The sequence below is a fragment of the Pseudonaja textilis genome, chromosome 12 (genome assembly GCF_049901715.1).
Source record: "Pseudonaja textilis isolate UNSWEBS1 chromosome 12, rPseTex1.2, whole genome shotgun sequence".
Taxonomy (NCBI): Eukaryota; Metazoa; Chordata; class Lepidosauria; order Squamata; family Elapidae; genus Pseudonaja; species Pseudonaja textilis.
This window is the reverse complement of record NC_142001.1, coordinates 5,023,359-5,046,726: the sequence shown is the minus strand read 5'-3', so window position 1 is coordinate 5,046,726 and position 23,368 is coordinate 5,023,359. Positions and strand designations below refer to the sequence as shown.

Here is a 23,368-nt window from a genome sequence, read left to right as displayed (position 1 = left end):
CTCTGAACATAATTATCAATTCTTATAGTCAATCTCCTGATTCAAAGAAGAAGGCAAATTAAAATTTAAAAAACACACCAACTAACCTTTTGGAGCGTGATGATCCTAATGATTTGGATCTCTCAGAAGAGCTACTACCCTATATATGAAAAAATGCAAACCTCTTATACAAAATGAAAATAGCATTATTCCTCTGTCTGTGCATATCATCTCAGATATTTCTTTGAATGCAAATTACTTCTGTATTTCAATCCTTAAGACATCATAAAAAGTTCAGCTACAAATATATTATTCATTACTATATAAAGAAATGCTTCAATTACTGGATGTGTTAAAAAAAACTTGGAAAGGCAAAAATATATGTACGTAAATATTTGCCTTGAACAGGCAAAAATATTCATAAATAATAAATAAATGTGTCTAATTTGTATGCTGGATGTTACCATAGAATCATTGTATAAATAAGCAAAACCATGGGTGAAATTATTGAAAATAATCCTGCTTTCTGTTACAAAGAAAACGAATTCTGTGTCAAAATAAATCTTTCTCACAAGAATGTATCAACAAACCAAATATTAGCAGTCCTCGACTGGATGGGGATCTTGGTCACTAAGTAATAGAGACATAAAGCGCGATGTCATGTGATCACACCAACTTAGGATGGCAGGTCCAGTGGTCCCTGTGGTTGTCTTTAGGCAAATCCCACAGTCGCAGCATCACCACTGATTCTGCTTATCAGAAAAAGCTGGCAGTGAAATGGGCGTTGGTAGAAGTTACCGTGAACGCCCTTTCTATCTATGCTGCGAGAGAGCCCAGGATGGGTTGACTCCTTCCTATGACATCATAGCCAAGTCTGTACTAAGATATAAAAGCCAGCCCCCGGGAGAGACCCCAGCTTTGGCGAAGATACTTGACAGACTGAAAGGTGTCTCTGAAAGCCCAAAATAAATACAGAAATATGTCTTACCCTCTCTGGATGAATCAAGGGAGGGGCTGGGCTCTCTCGAAGCATAGATAGAAAGGGCGTTCACGGTAACTTCTGCCAACGCCCATTCTCCTCCATGCTGCATCAAGAGCCCAGGATGGGACATATTAAAGCTTGCATGTCCATGGGCAGGTCCTCATCTGGCTCATCACACCGACTGTGGAACCACTTGTTGAAGCACCCGTCTGCCGAAGGCTGCAGTCGCCAAGGCAAAAGCATCCAGACGGTAGTGTCTGATGAAAGGAGACGGGGATGTCCACGTGGCCGCATGACAAATCTCCTCCAAGGATGCTTGGGTCACCCAGGCAGCAGAAGTAGCCGCGCCTTTGGTAGTGTGTGCCGTCAGACCTCGGGGAACTGGAAGAGCCGCAGCTTTGTAGGCCTGCTCAATGCAAGACCTGACCCACCTGCTAATAGTAGAAGAGGCCTTGTGCCCCAAGTGAGAAGGGAAAAAGGAAACAAACATGGCTTCCGACTTCCTGAAGGAGGAAGTGCACTTAATGTATATTCTAAGAGCCCTTCTTACGCTTAGCGTGTGCCACTGCCGCTCTAAGTCATGGTGCGGGAGAGGACAGAAGTCAGGCAAAACAATGTCCTGGGACCTGTGAAACCAGGTGTTAACCTTCGGAATAAATGAGGGGTCCAGACGAAGAACAACCCTATCATTGTGAAAGGAACAAAGATCCTGTCTGATGGAAAGAGCAGCAAGCTCGGAAACCCTCCTGGCAGAAGTGATGGCAACAAGGAACACTACCTTCACAGTCAGGAAGCAGAGAGACACAGTTCTAAGGGGTTCAAAGGGGGGCTTTGTAAGGGCATTAAGGACCAAATGAAGGTCCCAGGAAGGATACCTGTGAACCACCGGAGGGTGCAGGTTGGAAGTCCTTTTCAAAAACCTCCTGACTGAAGTGTGATGGGATAAGGAAGGAAGCAAACCCCATGAAAGGACTGAGGAGAGGGCCGCAACCTGCCTGCGTAAGGTGTTGAGGGCCAAACCTTTTTCCAGCCCATGCTGAAGAAAACTAAGAACTTCTGCCAACTGGGCTGAAGCAGGAGAAAGACCCTCTTTGAGGCACCATCGGGAAAAAGCCTTCCAGGTGGCATCATAGATACGCCTTGTAGAAGGTTTGCGAGAAGCCAGGATAGTGAGGATGACCCCTTCTGGAAGATCTGCCTCCTCTAGCCACTGCCGCTCAAGTGCCACACGGTCAGCTTGAACCACTGGGGCTCTGGGTGGAGCAGGGCCCCCTGGTGAAGGGAGATTAGATGGGCAGGGATCCTCCAAGGAGAAGCCACCAATAGGTTGACCAGGTCCGCAAACCAGGGCCTCCTTGGCCAATAGGGTGCCAGGAGGAGAAGCGCCGCACGTTCCTCCAACATCTTCCGGATTACTGCCGGAATGATGGGGAGCGGGGGAAAGGCGTAGAGGAGACCCTTGGGCCATCTACATCGAAGAGCATTGGTCCCCTCTACTCCCTGGCAAGGAAATCAGGTGAAGAATCTGGTGACTTGGGCGTTTTGAGGAGTGGAGAAAAGATCCACCTCCGGTGTTCCGAATCTGAGGGAAAGATCCCTGAATAGAGATGAAGGAATGGACCATTCTGCCTGGTCGACTAGGCTCCTGTTGAGCCAGTCGACCTGGGAGTTGTCGACCCCGGAGATGTGGTCTGCTGAGATCGATAACAGGTGTTTCTCTACCCATAACCCCAGCCATAGAGCCTCTCTCATGAGGGCTTTGGACCTCATCCCCTCTTGCCGGTTGACATGAGCCTTTGTGGCCGTGTTGTCCGTAAGGACTAGAACATGAGAGCCGGTCACTGAGTGCCTGAAATGCTTGAGAGCCAGAAAAATAGCTCTGACCTCTAGCCAATTTATGGGAAGGGCCTGTTCCAATCTGGACCAAACGCCCTGAGCCATCTGGCCCTGCATATGGGAACCCCAACCCAGGAGGCTGGCATCAGTGGTTATCACTAGCCTGTCTGGGTCCCTGAACAGAAGTCCCCTCCAGATAGATGGGGAATGCCACCAATTGAGAGATCTCCGAATTTGTGGCGGGAGTGGGACCTTGATGGATGAGTGGCTGGTTCCTGCTCGTTGGTAGGGAAGCAGGAACCATTGGAGGGATCGGGAGTGGAGCCGAGCCCACGGGACGATGCCAATACAGGAAATCATCTTCCCCAGAAGTTTGGACAGCAGCGACAGGGGGACAATTTGATGTTGCTGGATCTGGCTGATGATCTCTGCAAGGCTCTTTCCACGAGCTGGGGACAGGAAAACCTGGCACGACATGGTCAATGACTGCTCCCAAGTGTTGCAATTTGGTTGTAGGAGAAAGCTGGCTCTTTTTGGTGTTGATGGAAAATCCGTGGCTCTGGAGACATGACAGGGTAATTTGTAGATCCCAATGGGCCGCAAGGATAGAAGAGGGAAAAAATCAAAATGTCATCCAAGTAGCATTGGATCCTCACTGGAATAGAATGCAGAGATGCCACCAATGCTGCCAGAACCTTTGTGAAGACCCTTGAAGCCGATGAGAGGATGAAGGGAAGTGCTCGATACTGGTAATGGGTATTCTGATAACAGAAACGGAGAAACTGGCGATGATGAAGCCAAATTGGGATGTGGAGGTAAGCCTCAGTGAGATCAATGGAAGAGAGGAGGTCGCCCTCCCAAGCGCTTTCTAAAATAGAATGCAGAGTCTGCATTTTAAATCGCCTGTATTTTACAAATTGGTTGAGAAATTTAGATCAGGATGGCTCGCCACCCCCAAGGCTTTGAGAATGATGAAAAGGCGAGAGTAAAGCCCACGTCCCTGTTGAGACGGGAGGGCAAAGGTTGAATAGCCCTGATTTCAAGAAGGTGCTGAATGGCCTGATTCATGAGGGCTTGCCTGGAAATGTCCCGAGACACAGGGCAGATCAAAATTTTTTGGGTGGGGTGGGGTTAGGAAGTCCAATTGTAACCCTGACCTAATAGTACTGAGCACCCAGGCGTGGGAAGCGAGATGAGGTCTCCGCTTGGAAGGCAGGAGGGCAATAAGGAGCAGGGCGATAGTCGGCTTTCTTCCCAGAGGAAGAGAGAATTTTACGTTTATCTCTGGTTTCGATGAGATAAGGTTCCAGAGCATCACCAAAAAGCTTATCACCTGCAAAAGGAACTGAAGCCAGCTTCCATTTTTGGCGTGACCCCACCTGCCAATTTCAGAGCCATAAAAGTCTTCTTGCTGCTACAGAAGATGCCATGGCCTTGGATGCAAATTTGGCGGAATTGAGAGTGGCATCCGTAGTGAATTCTGCCGCTGCAATAATTTTATTAAGGTCTTGGTGAGACCGAAGGTCAGAAGCAGGCAATCTATTCTGGAGTTGGCGCAGCCACCGTATGGATGCCCTGGTGAAGAAGGATGCTGCTGTTGAAGCCCGAATAGCCCAAGCAGCAGCCTGGTGATTGCACTTGAGGGTCTGTTCGGAACATTTATCATCCGGTTTCAGGATATCTTCTCGCTCCGTGGGAGTGCCAGAAGATGAGAACGAGGCCAGAACCGGAATGTCAACAGAAGGCACTTTCAGGGCATTGTCCAGAGCTGCATTGACATTGTAGAAACGCTTATCTAGAGAAGATGGGCAAGGACCTGCCGAAGGAGAAGCACACTGTTCCTTAACCATGTCCAGGAACAAAATGGGAGAAGGCAAAACTTCTGCATGCACTACAGGCTTGGAGAAGAGCGAATCCCCTTGGCTAGAGGGATTTCCTTGTGGCTTGGGAGCCACTTCCTCTGGCGACAGCTTGGCAGTGACCAAGGCCTTGCTGAGTAATGGTCTGAAGAGAGTAGGTTTGAAGACCAATGCAGAGGATGTCTGCTCTGGGCGAGAATCCTGTTCCTCTGAAAGATTTTGGTCAAAAATCTCACCCTCTTCACACTCTGAATGAGAGGAGTAACTGTGTTCAGATGGCGAAGGCCTTCCTTCCTCATCAACCTTCTCCCATTCTGGTAGAGAAGAATGGACCCTGAGGTCCTGAGGCCTGTGTAAATCAGGATGATGAGGCAAGGAACTTATAGATTGAGAAAGGCCTGAACCCTTTCCAGAGGTTGAAGAATTTGCTTGAAGCCTTCAGCCAATCCCTGCCTAATGGCTGATGAGATATCTTGGATATCCCTTGGTCTATGCTCAAAGGTACAGGCCGAAGGCAGGAGGCCCGATGCTGTGGGAGTGAAGATGGCTTCAGGCCTAGATTGAGGAGAGGTTCAAGGCCTGGAGGAAGGGGGAGGAGCATAGGGCACAGAAGCCTGTTGGAAATAAGGCCCAGATCTGCTTAAATCCTGAGGATCTGACTGTACAGCAAGAGCCTCAGGAGACCAGGATGGAGGATGAAAAGGCTCATAGATAACTTCTCCTCCCCTGGGAGGGCTTGGTTGGGGCCCACGAGTATCACCTGAAACACGCTGTAGTTGCACTCCCTTCGGTTGAATAGTTCTGTTGAACTGCCTCTCTAGAGCTGCATGCCTGTGCTTCTCTGCCTTCAATTCAGCCTGAGCTGCCTTCTTAAGGGCTAGAGCCTTAGCTTTGATTTTAGCAGCCACCTCCCTCTAGACTGATTGGGTGCGTTGCCTACGTCTTTTTCTCCTATTGGGCTTAAGAGACTGTTCCACTGGTGGGGGGAAAGCTCTGCCAGAGCCTTATCTTGCTCCATTTGTAAAATAAAGGCTCTCGCGTTGGAAAGAAGCTGTTTAGAAATTTTGCTTTTAAGCCCCTTAGGGTATAAATGGCCCCCGGGCTTACAAAATGGCCGCTCACCTCGTGGTGGAAGGCTTGAATCCAAGATGGCCACTGACTATAGGAAAACAGGCTCCAAGATTGAAGAATTGCTCCTTAGGCTATACAGAGCCCTGAGCGAAGTCAGCAAGGGAAAAACACAGCAACCAGCTACACGATCAGCTGGCTGGAGCTCTTATCAGTTTGCCGATCGTGTTTATGATCCCTCCAAACTGCAGGCGTGGGGGAGGTCTGCAGACGATGCCCAGCTTGCCTGCAGAGAGCTCTGTAAAGCTGCTCCCAACTTGCAGGAGAGAGAGAAAGAGCCCTGCTCTCTGGAAGAGCAGCTGCCCAGATCCCTGGGAGCTGCTTGAAGCAAGGAAAAAGTACTGAATATCGCTGGTGATTGCTATCTAACAGAACTCTTTCAGAGACACAGCTACTGACTGAAAGGAGCTGAATCAAAAGCTGGGGTCTCTCTCGGGGGCTGGCTTTTATATCTTAGTACAGACTCAGCTATGACATCATAGGAAGGAGTTAACTCATCCTGGGCTCTTGATGCAGCATGGAGGAGAACCGCAAATGGTGATTGCGGGCCTGCAAGGTGCTGCCAGACACACTTGGGAGTTGCAATACCTCTCATTCAGCACCATCATGATTTCAAATGGTTACTGAAAGAGTAGACATTCCACAAGGACTACATGTAGTGCTTATATCCACATTCAGTTAGAATAGTTTCGCACATTGAGTGGCTGAAAAGCCTAGCATACCCACTAGAAATGTATGTTTTATTTGGGAAGGGGAGTGCCTAAGTGCTGTTATGACTCCTTTGAATGTCTCTGCACCCTACGCCTGTCAAGACAGAGTGTTCAAAACACAGGCGCATTTTTAGGATACTAAAGTCCTTGGAAATTGGAACTACCTATTGTATGTACATGAAGTATAAAACCAGAAGGTAACAATTTTGTACTGCCAACGTAGGTGGAGCAGATCTCAAAGAGACAGTCTTCCTGAACATGATACAGCAGCAGAATAGAGTTATGGTATTGGAATCCAAGTGGGAAGGCTGAGGTTCCAGGCCATCCTCAACTACAGGGCCACTCACTCACTCTCTCTCAACTCAACCTACCTCACTGTCAGCTCCCATATACTTCTGTTGGGACACTGGCATTCTGGTGGGAGTGTGGAGGCTTGGAGGGATCTCTATCTGAAATTTCTCTTTCTGTTGTGAAACAGAAACACTGTTGTGCTGTGAGAGGGGTTTTTGTTTGCACTGCTTTAAATTGCTGTTTCTAAGTGAAAAAATATATTTCCTGCCTAGACTTCTTGTTATCACAAGCCTTTCAATAAAAGAAAAATACTAGGAAAAACAGGAAAAATAAGTTTTGCTATCCTTGCAAGTTTATTCACGTAGCTGTTTTTAAATATATGTTTATATCTATCTATCTATCTATCTATCTATCTATCTATCTATCTATCTATCTATCTATCTCACAGACGAACACAATACAGAAGCCTGATGATGGCAGGTGAGATTCTGCCGAAACGTTGCTACAACTTTAAAAGCACAAGTATAATGACATGGGAAAATACCCAAACAAAGCTTAATACCATACATACATACATACAAAGAAATGCAAGCACGCAAACAAAGAAGGGGCGCTTCTTTGAAGTTAGAAGTTAAGCAGGATCAAGACTAGTTAGTACGTCAGGGGCAACTAGACTAGATTGGGAAGTTGAAAAAATAACTGAACAAGAATATGGCAAACCACGTCCATAATGGTGCCAAACGAACTACATGATTGCATCCACAAAGTCATCAGGAGTTCAAAGACAGCTTGATTAGAAAGACACTCTGGTATACATAGTGTTAGAGTACTTCACAAATGATTGCTTGAGAAAAATTGTTTCGGGCATCTTACAATAACAATCCCTCCCTAAACTTTTGAAGGTTACCAAGTTTACCTGAAAACTAAGGTGCATCTTTTCATGTTTCAATAGTAATAAATAGAAATGCATAACATTTGAAATGCCCCATTTCAATCATTCATAAGTGTTTCTTGCTTAAAACAAAAATGGACAAAAAAATCTGTTTTGTATTTAAGGTGAGCTATTTAGTACTTAGAATTAGGTGTTTAAAACTTAAAAGAAATGTTCAGGATTCAAAACAACTCAAATTCAAAGCAATCTGTACATATCTAATAAAAGTGACTTGAAAGCTGAATTATCAAATAATTTCCCATGTATTATTATATCAATATATTATTACTGTATCAATTACTATCTTCTATTCTTACCTCTTCTTTGTTGTTTTCCACTGGGGCTGGAATATTTCCAGGCATACTGTCACTATCTACAAGAAACATACAAACATGTCATAGCAACATTTAAAAAACTATAATAATTGTTCAAAATATTCAAACTTATATTTATGAGGCTATTCACTATTACACCATGTTGATGGGAGAGGTGCTCAATGTATAAAGCCTTGCAGAAGAGGGAGGGGCAAGGAACACCAGACTTGCACTGTCCACCACCTAACACCCCACTAGGTGGTTTGGGAGGCGGGGGAGAGCAGGGAATCAAAATGTAGAACAACTAACATGACTACCAATAGAAGAAAATATTTGTGACTCAGGATTGAACTGTAGGGTTCTTGATGCTCTCTGAGCTCTCTTGCAAACATTTCATTACCAAATTAGGTAACATCATCAATGCTAGAAAGAAGTAGGCTTTGCTCTTATTTTTATATACTGGTCAAGTCTGTCTATGTGTTGTGAAATTAAGTTTTATGTTTTCTGTCTGCTAGTTGGTGTTCATGGATGCACTCCACTAGTCTTCTGCCTCTTTGTCCTACAATAGTGTCTGTTCCTTACACTGCATGTTGTAGATGACTCTTACATTTTCATCTGGGCCTGCTGGATCTTCCAACAAAATGGATAACCATATAATTTTATCAAAAAGTGCCTAATTACTCAACCTACCATAACTCAACCAACACAAGCTTTGAAAAGGATGTCATGCACCAAAAACATCTCAAAAACCACCAACACTCTATTTACATGGCATCAACCATACAAACCAAAGCTCTCCAAAGCAGCCTAAATAAACCAAAAGATCGAGCAGCCCCAGAAAAAACAGGAGTCATCTACAACAGGGGTTGCCAACCAGTAGGACAGGGACCACTAGTGGTCCACAAGAAAAAACTCCACTAGAAATGAATCCTTGGGACCCTGCAAGGCCTCCTGCTCCAAGAGCCTGCACTGGCGCGACAAGTCTCTCAAAGATTCATTTCTGGCAGAATTTGGGGGAGAGAAAGACAGACTTCTGCTGCTGCTTTCCTTGCATGAAGCCAAAAGTCTCTCTCTCTCTTCCCCCCCATGAGAATGGAGCTGGAGATGGTATTCTGTGTTCGATCCCACATAAAGAATGATTGATCAGTAGGAAAACGGGGTGGGGGAATTTTCCTGCAGACTTTTTTGGGGAATTTCCCCAAGGTCTCTGGGATTTAAAATTATGAGTTTGGTGGTCCCTGAGGTCCAAAAGGTGGGCGACTCCAATCTACAATATACAGTATAAACACTGTAAAAACTATAACCCCACTCTCCCTTCTAGCACTGATTATGTTACCTAGTTTGGTAATGAAACGTCTGCAAGAAACTCACCAAGCACAATCAACATAATTACACTTTATTACAACATGATCCAAAATGTTGGCTGATCTAGGCGCCACAATACATTTCTTGCTGGTACGAAACAAAAATGTTTCCCCTTCTGTGACACCTTCTTTTTGATATTACATGAATTTTAAAATAACTGCTATAGTTTTAAAAAGAAAATTAAATACACTGCATATCCAGTGTGGTCCTGAGAAACCAATTCCCATATCGAAGTAACTCATATTTAAATCCATACCAATAGTTACTGAAATTTTTAAAAAATCACTGCTAGAGTATGTGAAATGTATTTATGTGTGTGTATCTTTTTTTTTTTTTACTATGGATGCTTGTATTTTTCTATATAACCTGCCAAAATTTTAGATTTCAGCTGCACAGAAATAAAAATAATAAAAAAGTAAATAAAGAACCAAGAAATTGACATAAGCAGTAATAGTTGAAAATAAAATTGGCAGAAAAACAATGCAGCACATTATAAAATTCAAATATAACAATGGAAATACCAACATTTCCTATTTTCCAAATGTTATTAGGAATTGATATTTCAGTCATAAATTTATTATGTTTATTAAAATAAGACAGCAATAACTGTCATACTGTAACAGCATTTCCCAGCTATACAATTCTGTGTGGTATCAGAAAATACATCTTCTAAACACTACTAATCTTAACAGCTTTAGTATGATAAGTTTTACCTATATTTTTGCTCATTGATAGTCTTGGAGGAGAATTTGCATCCTCCGATTCTTCTGATGAGTGAGCCAAGAAGTCATGAAGCTTCTGCACCAATGTATTCAATTTGCTTTCACTGTTAAAAAAAAAAAGACGCACCATTGAATATATCCCTTTTGGTATTACAGAATGAAGTATCTCTGTATCTCAACCAAACAAAGAAATCTGATATGCATAAAATAGGGGGAAATAGGCTGTTCTGAGAATGAAAAAACGGTCCCATTCTAAACTTCTTTTGGAAGTTCAGAATATTTCATGTTATGGAAAGAAAAAATTCAAAATGTTTCTATTGTTCTACCAAGGAACAACGGAAACTTTGTTCCCATATTATTCAGTCCATGACCCCAGAAATACAATCAATGAGGTGACAGATGACATTAAGTATTACCTACTGAATTTACAAAATAGCTATTTGTTACATTTAACTTTAGCCAAGGTAATGACTCTTTCAAATAAATGTTAAACAATGTCCAGACTGCAAAAGTATGCTTGTTTCTATTTAACTATCATTTCCACTGCTTGCAATTAGGTTGCAATATTACTTTCTTGGCACGTATTTTATACAACAATCAGCAAATAACACTTAACATGAATTATCACACCACTTATTTTACATACTTCTTAGTATGCAAAATCAAAAATTAGGGCTTACATGTGAGTTACCATTCTTTATGGTAGAAGATGCAAAATAAAATGCTTGTCCTTATCTATGGAATGTTTTGTTTCAAATTCAGAAGCTTCAAGGTATCCGAGCTGACAACGTTTTCCATTTTCCTAGTAGAAATTATCATTTATGCACCTCTATCTGCAGACATCTACATATATGATCAGGCACTTATTTTTTTTCCAAAATATTTTTTAAAAAAATTTTATACATCTTTTCACGTGAGCAACATGTTTCCCGATTATAACACTTGTACACAGTCATACTTTCATTTCCGTTAATCTGATATACACTGCTCAAAAAAATAAAGGGAACACTTAAACAACACAATGTAACTCCAAGTCAATCACACTTCTGTGAAATCAAACTGTCCACTTAGGTAGCAACACTGATTGACAATCAATTTCACATGCTGTTGTGCAAATGAAATAGACAACAGGTAGAAAGCAGAGACAGTTAGCAAGACATCCCCAAGAAAGGAGTGGTTCTGCAGGTGGTGACCACAGACCACTTCTCAGTTCCTATGCTTTCTGGCTGATGGTTTGGTCACTTCTGAATGCTGGCGGTGCTTTCACTCTAGTGGTAGCATGAGATGGAGTCTACAACCCACACAAGTGGCGCAGGTAGTGCAGCTCATCTGGGATGGCACATCAATGCGAGCTGTGAAGGTTTGCTGTGTCTGTCAGCGTAGTGTCCAGAGCATGGAGGCGCTACCAGGAAACAGGCCAGTATATCAGGAGATGTGGAGGAGGCCGTAGGAGGGCAACAACCCAGCATCAGGATCACTACCTCTGACTTTGTGCAAGGAGAGACAGGAGGAACATGCCAGAGCCCTGCAAAATGACCTCCAGCAGGCCACAAATGTGCATGTGGCTGCTCAAACAATCAAAAACAGACTCCATGAGGGCCCGACGTCCACAGGTGGGGGTTGTGCTTACAGCCCAACACTGTGCAGGACATTTGGCATTTACCAGAGAACACCAAGATTGGCAAATTCGCCACTGGCACCCTGTGCTCTTCACAGATGAAAGCAGGTTCACACTGAGCACATGTGACAGATGTGACAGGGTCTGGAGACGCTGTGGAGAACGTTCTGCTTCCTGCAACATCCTCGAGCATGACCAGTTTGGCAGTGGGTCAGTAATGGTGTGGGGTGGCATTTCTTTAGGGGGCCGCACAGCCCTCCATGTGCTCGCCAGAGGTAGCCTGACTGCCATTAGGTACCGAGATAAGATCCTCAGACCCCTTATGAGACCATATGCTGGTGCGGTTGGCCATGGGTTCCTCCTAATGCAAGACAATGCTAGACCTCATGTGGCTGGAGTGTGTCAGCAGTTCCTGCAAGATGAAGGCATTGATGCTATGGACTGGCCTGCCCGTTCCCCAGACCTGAATCCAATTGAGCGCATCTGGGACATCATGTCTCGCTCCATCCACCAACGCCGCATTGCACCACAGACTGTCCAGGAGTTGGGGGATGCTTTAGTCCAGGTGTGGGAGGAGATCCCTCAGGAGACCATCTGCTACCTCATCAGGAGCATGCCTAGGCGTTGTAGGGAGGTTATACAGGCACGTGGAGGCCACACACACTACTGAGCCTCATTTTGACTTATTTTAAGGACATTACATCAAAGTTGGATCAGCCTGTAGTGTTTTTTTCCATTTTAATTTTGAGTGTAACTCCAAATCCAGACCTCCATAGGTTGCTAAATTTGATTTCCATGGATAATTTTTGTGTGATTTTGTTGTCAGCACATTCAACTATGTAATGAACAAAGAACAGCAGTGTATTAACTCATATCATTATCCATTTCACTCATCTTTAAATAAATTTGCATTTCATATTTCAGTTTATTAATTCAATCTCAATATCATTTCATCCATACATAAGTTTTCAATTCTTTATCCTCTATTATTTCCATTTTCAGCTTACACCTATTTTATTTTACATTTCACATTATCCTTAATTTTCCCTAAGCCGATATATAATAAATGCTGATCAGGCACTTAAGGCTTCATTTACATATTGATTTTATTTAAACAATTTGTTTAAACAATTACTTATGTAAACTATTTGTATGGAGACCCATCTTGAACAGAATTCTGAGCAGCTAACAATGCAGTAATAAGAGCCATAAAACAAAAAGTCTGGCGCCTGAGAATACAGAACAGTCTTGGACTTATGCCATAAAAGGCTTTAAAGGTTATGACCACCACCTTGAATTGGGCCCAGAAGCAGATTAGCAACCAGTGTAACTCGTGTAACGGTGGTGTTGCAATGTGCCATCCTAAGGTTCTGCAAAACCGTATACACTATTGAATCCTGGACCAACTATAGTTTCCAAATACTCTTCAAGGGTAGCCCTATGTAGGGCATGTTGCAGCAATCCAAATGGAAGATGACCAAGGCATGAATGACTGAGTACAGAGTCGCACAATCTAGGAACGACACAGTTGATGTACCATTCAAAATTGTGCAGAGGCTCTTCTAGTCACAACTGCCACAACTGAATTATGAACCTAGGAGAATCCCTGGGGCAGGGCCACCCCATCCAGAATTAGAGAGGATAAAGCTCCATTTCTCTTATCTGGGTTCACTTGAACCCTGCTATCCTCAATTCAGGCCCTTGCGGTCTCCATGCATTCTGGAAGGGCTGCCATAGAGATGGAAAGCTGTGTATTGGCAGCGTTATCTCATCCCATGGAGTTGGATGATCTCTCTCACTCGTGAAAGTGTCAAAAAGGAAGGGAGAGAAATCCTGCAGTGCCCCAGAAAGGAACAGCCATAAGCTGGATTTCTCTCTCCCAGCCGTGGAAAAAGGAACCGAACCGCTGCAACACTGCACCACCTAGTCCAAACTCCAAAGCCACTCCAACAGTGGTAAATGGCACTGAAAGCCAAGAAGTCAAGGAGAGAGATAATCTGTACCTTCCAGGACCCTGTGGAGCTGCCAAGCAACTATTTTCTCCATCACCTTTCCCTAAAAAGTAGAGTGAGATCTAAAGATTGTTTCTTAAGGAGGGATCACGGCCTCCTTTAGGGGTATAAGATTCTGCACACCATCCTGGGAGCTTTCACTAACCAGGTTGGAGAGGGATCTAATAAGTAGTTGTGCTAACAGCCCCAAGGACCTTCCTCCATTTCCTCAGATCAAACTGCTCCCAGATAACAGGGCAAGTCCCTACCCCGGACATGCTCCACACTTGGACTAGAGACTGAATCAGAGCAATTTTATCTGTCAGATATTGCACAAACTCCTCCGTGCGGCCCCTAACATGATCCTCTGAACCCTCCTTCTCAGGAATCAGGTAACTTTGAACAAGGCCAACAGGCAACATTCTGCAGGTGCAGTAAGTGGCAGGGAAATAAGGGTAGGTTGCTGCTCTTCCCACCACAAGGTGGCCTTAGTAGCAGCTTTGACCTGTTTACAAAACACCTGAAATACTGCATCTAGTTCTGGTCATCACAATATAAAAAAGATGTTGAGACTCTGGAAAGGGAGCAGAGAAGAACAACAAGAATGATTAAGGGCAGGAGTGGGATTCACATTTTTTAACAATCGGTTCTACGAGCGTGGCTTAGTTGGTGGGCATCGCTTGGTGGTCATGTGACTGGCTGGGCGTGGCCAACTCAACATCACTCACATCTAGGCACGCGTCTCCTCACCTGGCCTCTCATGACTGTGGGGATTCTGCAACAGTTGTAAGTGTGAAAAATGGTCATAAGTCATTTTTTTTCAGTGCCATTGTAACTTTGAATGGTCACTCCACACAAGCAAAGTACCAGCAAAGGAGGAAAAAAACTCCAGAGAAGTTCCTGAGACAAGAAGTCTAGTCCTGCCAAGAATGTAAAAAGGGTTAATGGAGAGGCAGTCTCTGTAAGCAACACCAGAATGTTTCCTTCCTGCCTTCCTTACAGGATTAGCCCAGTAATTTCTTCTAACAACCAGTTCTCCGAACTGCTTAGAATATTAACAACCGGTTCTAGTGAATAGGTGCGAACCGGTAGAATCCCCCCGATTAAGGGGCTGGGAGCTAAAACATACAAAGAACGATTACAGGGTATTACTGGGTACGTCTAGTCTAGTGAAAAGACAGACTAGGGAAGATATGATAGTAGTGTTCCAATATTAGAGGGACTCCTACAAAGATGAGGGAGAAAAAAAACTATTTTCCAAAGCATCAAAAGGGACAAGAAACAATGGATGGAAACTAACCAAGGAGCAAAGCAACCTGTCAGCCTTCAAGATCTTCCTTTGCTTTGCTTTTTTCTGGCTGTCATGAGTAGCGCGGAGGGGGAGGGGGGGGAGTATGGGAAGTGAGCTGGAGGTGTTACTAATATTGTATAAACTGAGGAGGGTTTCTATGTCTTGCTTAGCTTTCTCTTCTCTGCGCAGCTGCAAACCTTTATCTGAGTAAGCCAAGGTCAACTAATCATCACCACCTGAAGATGCCCACATGATGAGGTTCACAACTTTTAATTGGAAGAACCGTTGGAACTATTGGGGGTGGGAACATTTCACTCCCTTGATATATGTGATGTACGTGCCTTTTTCCTCAGATTCAGAATTCTCTTGTTGCTACCACTTGACTTCCAGTAAAAGGTATCTTTTCTCTAATTACAAGAGTCTAAGTATTTCTTTCTTGGATTTTGAACGGAGCACCAGCTGACACAACCTAGAACTAAGGAGAAATTTCCTAATGGTGAGAGCAATCTGTACAATGGAACTACTTGCCTTCATCACTGGACAAAGACTGGACAATCATTTATTTGAAATGGTATAGGGCCTCCTGCTCAAGCGGGGGTTGGACTAGAAGACCTCCACAGTCCCTTCCAACTCTGTTATTCTATGTTCTGTATTTGCTCAGGTTTGTTCTTTGTTTTCCTCCAGCAGCACTCTAGTCATCTTTTGGCCCTTTTAGGCATCCTCACTTCCTCATGAACCACGGCGAATGTTGGGACTGATGGGCCAGGAAGAGGTGTGCACAGGTGTGATCCTGTTCAGGGTGCAGCTACCTCCTGGTTCCAGGCTGTGGCCAGAACCTCAGTAGGAACATGCAACAGTATCCCCGGAATCTCCCCCAGCTCCCTTTGAAATCCAAACCAATCCGTCAGTCACCAAGGGCAGACTATTGAAACAGATCTGGCCTCCCTGCACAAGAGAATCTCAAGGCCACCAGGGTATGATCTGAGCATGACAAAAGGGATATTGACAATTATCCCACCCTATTCCATTGCCACTGCTCCAACAAGATTACATCTGAAGTGTGATCACTGTCTCGAGTTCAGCCAGGAATGATAACCGTCATGGTAGCCATGAACTCCTGAGCTGCTGCCCTGAACACCCAGTAATAGGTGTAATTGTGATAAAAGATGAAGCTCTGCAAAGCACCCCCACCAAGGGTTCATCAGGTAGCCTGGACCTATGCCCTTAAGAGCTATAAAGGTCACAACCAACGCCTTCAACTGCACTCAGAAGCAGACCATAGCTAGGACAGTTCGCAGAGCAAGGATGTAATATGGATCACTCTAGGGCCCCAAAGGCTGCACTTTCTGCTGCAGTTTGTATCAAGGCTGCAGCCGTAAAGGTCAACAGTATTAAATATCTGGGGGTGCAGATAGCGAACAATCTGAAGTGGTCTCCTCACACATCATCCTTTGTGAAGCGTTTGCAAACTGGCGCCTGCATTTCCTGCATCGGATGAGGAGGGCACATCTCTCTCCTTCTGTCCTGGCCACTTTTTACAGAGGCACGATCGACAGCATTTGAACAAACTGCATCACCGTTTGGTTTAGTGGCAGCAGAGCCTCAGATAGAAAGTCCATACAGAGAGTAGTGAGGACAGCCGAGAACATTATAGGAAGCTCGCTTCCCGTTATTCAGGATACTGTTTACAAGCACTATGAGATTAGAACTCGAAGCATTATTAGAGACCCCACACCCACTTCATGGTCTGTTTCTGTTCCTCCCCTCTGGGAGGAGGTTTCAAAGTATTTCTAGCAGGACTACCAGATTCTGGAACAGCTTTGTTCCCTAGGCCATCTGGTAAACTCACAAGATTAGTTTATCATGCCATGTACATGTATACATAATGGTTAATTTTTGAGAGCTGAATACAATGAAAAATATCCATTGATAAAATAGGTTGCACTTAGTGACCATCATAAAAGTGGTTGTAAAATCGAGATCAAATTTTGGACTCAACTGTGGTCTTAAGTTGAGGACGACCTGTGTTCTAGTGTACTGTATAGTAGTGTATACTTCTACACTATCATATGACTAAATTGAACAATGGCAGGTCTTGTCTCAGACACACATAACCTTTAACAAGCTTGATTCCTTATTTAAATAACTAGGTTAGGAGAAAAGATGATGACCTATATATTCTCACTTATCAAAACTACTTAGCTTCCAAACATGTCACCTGAACATATTGTTTCTAAAACTTTATACTAATATTATCAATAAGGAAGCATTTTGCAAACAGTTCCATATTCACGTAAGGTAACAATCTGTCAGAATAGTTCTGAACTTTTAGGCAATAGCAAACTATGCAATTTAATGTTGATATTTTGAAAAATTTAAGAGCAAATGATATAGTGATTTATAGGCATCTTGAAAACAACAGAAATGATTATCAGAAATCAGCATGTATTTGTCAAGAACAAGTCTTTTATATTAGGCAACTTTCTCAGTAAAAATGATGTAAACATAATATATCAATAAATATTTTTAAAGTAATCTATGATATTATAGAACTTCAAAAGACTACTAAAAGAATACTCATCAATGGTTCCTCATAAAATTTGAGGGAGGTATTAAATCAGATGCCACAAAGTCCACAACCTCCCGAGTCCAGCAATCTACAACATTTTCAATAATGATCCAAATGGAGGGAATATTTATCAATTTTTTACATGACACAAAACTGGTGAAATAGCACTTTACAAGACAGAAGCAATATTCAAAATTATTTTAATAACAGAAAACAAAATGAAATTTAATGGACAAATGCAAAGTTCTTACCAATGTACAAAATGCAATGATATAAAGTGGAGAAAACAAAGCTTGGTGAAAAAAAATCTTGAAGTTGTCCAAACTAAATATGAATCAGCAATGCAACATGGATACTAAAAGGGTAAGTGTAAGTTTAGGTTGCATTAACATAATTATAGCATTCAGATCAAAAGAAAATTGTTCTGTTACATTTCCATCTTGGTGAGATCCCATCACAAATACAATGTCCAGTTTTTGGAGCTACAATTTAAGAAATATTCAGAAAAACTAATGCAGTTCCAAAGAAAAGTATTAAGATTTATCGGGGATTGAAATTTGTCATGAGGAATGATTGAATAAAATTTGTTTATCCTTGGGGGAAAAAAATCTGAAAGCACACATCTCACCATTTTCCAAGTATCTAAAGCAGGGGTCTTCAAACTTGACACTTGTGGACTTCAACTTCCAGAATTCCTCCTCCAGTCATGTTAGCTCAGGAATTCTGGGAGTTGAAGTCCACAAGTCTTAAACTTGCCAAGTTTGAATACCCTTGACCTAAAATGGTATCAGTCAGAAGAAGTAACAACTTCCACAAGTCAGAGAATATTTTTCTCAAGATAGAGGAAGATATTTGAATTTTAGGGGAAGCTTTCTAATTATTAAGGATGCTCTAATTAGTATTTCTGCACTAAGTAAAACATTGGGTTACATGAACAAAATATCAGCTTCCAACTTTATAATATTTTAAAAATGTTAACAAAAACATTCAGGAACCAAGGACCTTTCAGAGTTCCCTAATCACTTAAGCAATTTGTATGATATTCCTTCTTTTGCATAATGCCCTTACTCTTTAATTTTACCTAAAGTTCTGTTTGCACTGTTCAATAAAAAGAATTCTGATGAAAAACAACTAGAAACTTGGAAAGGCAATTATTAAACCGTTTAGTAATCTGTAATGTTTGATCATTGAACGGCAGGGAAAATCAATGTAAGAACTTAAAGTGTAAAAAGTTAGAAATCACCTGCATTTTCTTTAAACTTTTTCAGAGTATGTAGTAATACGAAAGCACTATTGAGCTCTTTCACAAATGAAAATGGAGACAAGGCAAGAGTCTTATTCCTCCAAGAAAGTAAGAGCGTGATCTGTACATATAGACTATACATATTTCACTGGTTGAAATAAATTAGTGAAGGACTGTGATTATTCATGATTCACACATAAATCTCATTTGGCAGTATTCTCTTCAAAGTTTTTCCTTCATAAATTTTAAATCGGTGGTTCTGCTCATTATCATGAGGTTCTCCTATACAAGGATAATTTGCCAAATGAATAATTTGCCAAATTTGTCAAATAATTTACCAAATGAAACATTTGAAGAAATATTCTACAGTGTCATCAAAATGGAAGGTAAGCTTGTACAAAAAGGATAGCAGACAAGGAAAACTGTTGATAGTATCAAATAAGAACGCACTAACTTGGTTTGCAGAAATAGGCAAATTAAAATATTAGGGAACCAGTATAATATAATATTCAAATTTAGACCAAGAGCTAAAGTGATGAAGGAGGAGCAATCATTTTTATCCATGGTTTGCTTAACCATGGTTTACTTGCGTAAACACAAATGGTTCATGGAAGTCATAAACTATGATCCACAAACCACAACTGGAGATGTCATACAGCCTGAATCAACAATATATGAGTTAACAAATTGTGGATCCCGTTCTTGAAGAAGCACGAAATAATCCCTGCTGTCAAGAAATACTGAGACACTTCATTTAACCCTGGGCCATAAAAACGTGGCTATGTTCACACAACCACCTAATCCAGCGATTCTCAGACTTGGGAGGCCTGAAGATGGGCGGGCTTCAATCCAGAGAATTCTGGAGTTGTGGTTCACCCATCTTGAAGCTGCCAAGGTTGACAACCGCCGGTCTAATTTGCAGCCAAGCAAACCACAATTGTCGGGATTGTGGACCCCCGTGATGCATCTGCAGAAGAGACCAAGAAGCCACAAGTAAGAAGACTGTGTTTACCCGAAGGCCGAAACCACAAACAGCCACGGCCACCGCGCCGTTGGGGCCGGTTCCTTCCTTCATTTAAGGTCCCAGCAATCCCCGGCTCTATACCGGAAGCCTCTCCGCTAGCAGGCATAGGAAACGCCGAGATTGGGCTCAGAAGTCGCCGCCAAGGACAAGGCTCGCCGGCCCAAAGCCCCTTCCCGATCCCCGAGATGGGCAGCGCTCCATCCGCCCCGCTCACCCCAGCCTGCCGCGACGGACCCCGACGAAGAGGCCGGGAGGGGGTTGGGGGCAGAGACCCCGCCCACAAGCGGGGGGCAAGTGCGGGGCCCGTCGGGGAGCGCCCACGAGCCCAGGCAGACCTGTCCCGCCCCCACTGGGCATGCGCAGAGGCGGGAAACGCGCGCGGAGGGGGAGGCAGAGGGCCCGTCCCCCAACCCTATCTCCAGCACCGCCGGATAACCCGCAGCGCGGTGTTAAGCAACGGCCGGCAGGAAGGAGGCTCCGGCTTTTAGAAAGCCGAGCGACCAGAGTAGCGGCGTCGGGGTTTTTCCCGCCGCTGCCGCTGCCGCCGCCACCCCCGCCTTTCCCCGCCCCTCACCCGGCTGATTTGCCTCATTCGGAAAGCACGAGGAGCCGACTGCCGCTCCCGCCGCCTACCTCGCGGGCTCCGCGGTCATGTCTCCGTCGCTGTCTTTCGCGGCCGGGCCGGAGGCGGCCAGCTTCAAGCGCTGAGAGGAAACAAAGCCGTTGGCGCCACCAACCCCGCCACCTTCGCCACCGCCGCCATCTTGTCGGCGAAAAGAGGAGGGAAGGCCCCTCCTTTCCTCCGCCTTCCTTCTTTCGTTCCGCGTCTCGCCATTGGCTCTCGCGGGCTGGCATCTTTTTTTCGATTGGGCAGGTTACGTCGGCGCTGTTACTAGGGCGGTTGGCGTCATCACCCCTCTCTACCGCTTCCCATTGGCTGCTATGGCGGCTGTCGTCGGCTGTTGTCATGGCGTATGACGTCATTGAAACAGAGATCGGATTGCAAGGCCCCGGAGGGCCCTCCCGCCATTTGTCCCAATGCCAAATGCAGCTTGTGCCTCTTTCAAGGCAGGCAAGAGGCAGTTTTGACGTTGCACTTGCAACAGACGGATTGGGTATTGCGCACCTAGTTTGCCAGAGCTTAACGCATCCGTTCTTCTCGCTTATTTTAAATCACTTTATAAAAAATGTTTTTTAACATTTTTACTGTTGAGAAAACGTTCTACCATCAGCCTGGAAATCCATCTTGTCCCCACTTCAGAAGTTGTGGGAGCTTCATCCCTGGAAGCTTTCAAGAAGAGACTGGACTGCCACCTGTCAGGAATGGGGCAGGGTCTGCTTGGGTGGTGGTGGTGGGGGGTTGGACTAGATGATCTACAAGGTCCCTTCCAACTCCAAGATACCTTAGTACAGGGGTGTCCAACCTTGGCAACTTTTAAGGTGTGTGGACTTCAACTCCCAGAGTTGGGGAGTTCTGGCTGGGGAATTCTGGGAGTTGAAGTCCACACACCTTAAAAGTTGCCAAGGTTGGACACCCCTTAGAAGGTCCTTCTACTAATCACCTGGTTTTGACCTGCCTTGCTATGTCCGCATGAAATTGAACAGAATTAGGTGTGATACTGGAAGAAGCATCTGCTCTGAATCAGTGGGGATGGAAAAATTCCCCTCCTTGCAGTTGTGATGCTGATATGCAAACTATTAAAGGTATTGCGCAAGGTTGCCCCTGGCACGCGTCTTCTGGTTCCCTGGATCTGCATGAAGCAACCCAGAGACGAGGGCCTGGAGAGAAGAACTGGACATCCAGTCATGCAGCCATTGCCCTAGCCTCATACAAACTTTACTTGCAATTACGTGGACTGTGTTCATATGCTTCCTTCTCTTCTGTAATGTTCTCATACGCTAAATAATAATTTAATAAAACCAGAATTGGCTGAATTATGTCATTTATCTCTAAATTGTGCTTTATAAAGCTGAATGGTCAACATAGTCAACAAAATCATAATACTTTATTTCTGTGTCACCATAGTTATTACAACTATTGTAATCTGACAATCATGGTTTATAGTTTAGTGCAACATGATAAGGAGCCAAAAGATATATAACAACGGGCCAAAGTAAAACTAAAATGAATGATATTTAAAATACTTATATCAAGATGACAAAGGTGTTTTCAAGGAACAATATATATTGTCCACCACACTTCTAACCAATCCCTGGTCATTTTCTTAGACAAATCAGTGTTGTTTCTTTGGCAACAATAGCTTTTTCTTAGAAACAGTCTTCCAATATTACTCAAATTATTTTATTGGACTAGGAGGTATTACTGATAAATTTGTGTTCAGGATTTGTAAAGATTCTCGGTCATCTAGGCCATGGTTATCCTAAAGGTGCTTTTTTCCCCAGAGGCAACTGGACAAATGTTTTCTTTGAAGACGTTTCACTTCTCATCCAAGAAGCTTCTTCAGCTCTGACTGGATGGTGGGGAATGGAAGGATTTATATTCCTTGCAAACAGCTGGATATTTGCATTCCTTTTGGAACAGAGGTATCAAACTGGTGGACCATGAGCCAGATGCATCACGCGCAGGCCATGCCCACCTCAACTCTGCAAACGGGAAAAAGTCACAAAATGTCACGACGGCAACATGACGGCGTGCGATTGACATGCGTTTTAGTCATTGAGGCTACTTGGAGGTTATGTGTTCTCGGGTTCACCTGAGTAGTACTAAAGGCTCACCTAGACTGCAATTTTTCTGGAAAACGGGGACAGATTTCCAGAAAAATTGCAGACTACAGAAACCAGGAGCCCTACCTCCAAATGGCTTCAACAATCCTCTAAAAGAGCGCAAATGACCAGCTGTCTGCAAGACGCATAAATCCTTCCATTCCCCACCATCCAGTCAGAGCTGAAGAAGCTTCTTGGATGAGAAGTGAAACGTCTTTAGACAAAAACAAGGAAGTCCAGTTGCCTCTTTCAAAAGCACTTTGTGTTCAGGATTTGATTTTCTACAATAGATTTTTGACAGCAAGAGGGGAAACTTTAGTTAATGAAATATAAGTAAATGTTGAGGCCACTGACTCCAAAGTGGCTCTGGGTGGATTTAAAGGAACGAGAGAGGCAGTTTGGTGTAGTGGTGAAGGGGAGACTGAGTTCTAGTCCCGCCTTAGGCACAAAAGCCAGCTGAGTTTGGACCAATCACCAGAAAAGGATTTCTACTCTTGCCTTAGGTACGAAAGCTTGCTGGGTGACCCTCTCTCTCTCTCAGCTCAGCCCAGTCCACTTCACAGAGCTGTGTGGAAAATCGGAGGAAGCCTCCAATACTTTGAGTTATTTATAAAGTAATAAAATCTGAATTTAAAAGTATAATAAGAAAAATAACTAGAATTCAGAGGAGAAAGGCCTTGTTTTTCCAATAATAGCAGAACTGCTCTCCAAGGAAACCAAATCGAAAAGCATCCTTTCGTTTTGAATGGGACTTCAAAGTGGCAGTTTCACATTTTACTCCTGTTTTTGTT

General features: G+C 43.7%; 1 protein-coding gene across 1 annotated transcript in view; it reads right to left on the bottom strand.

Annotated features, from left to right (window-relative positions):
• ATRX (ATRX chromatin remodeler) overlaps positions 1-20,625 on the bottom strand; it is a 98,651-nt gene extending 78,026 nt beyond the window's left edge. The window contains exons 1-4 of the mRNA XM_026703099.2: positions 20,487-20,625; positions 10,109-10,221; positions 8,034-8,089; positions 87-139 (exon numbers count right to left, since the gene is read on the bottom strand). Coding sequence (XP_026558884.1) covers positions 87-139; positions 8,034-8,089; positions 10,109-10,221; positions 20,487-20,506 — 242 coding nt within the window. The 5' untranslated portion in view covers positions 20,507-20,625. The remainder of the gene's footprint in view (positions 1-86; positions 140-8,033; positions 8,090-10,108; positions 10,222-20,486) is intronic.
• Between the last annotated feature and the right edge of the window lie 2,743 nt (positions 20,626-23,368).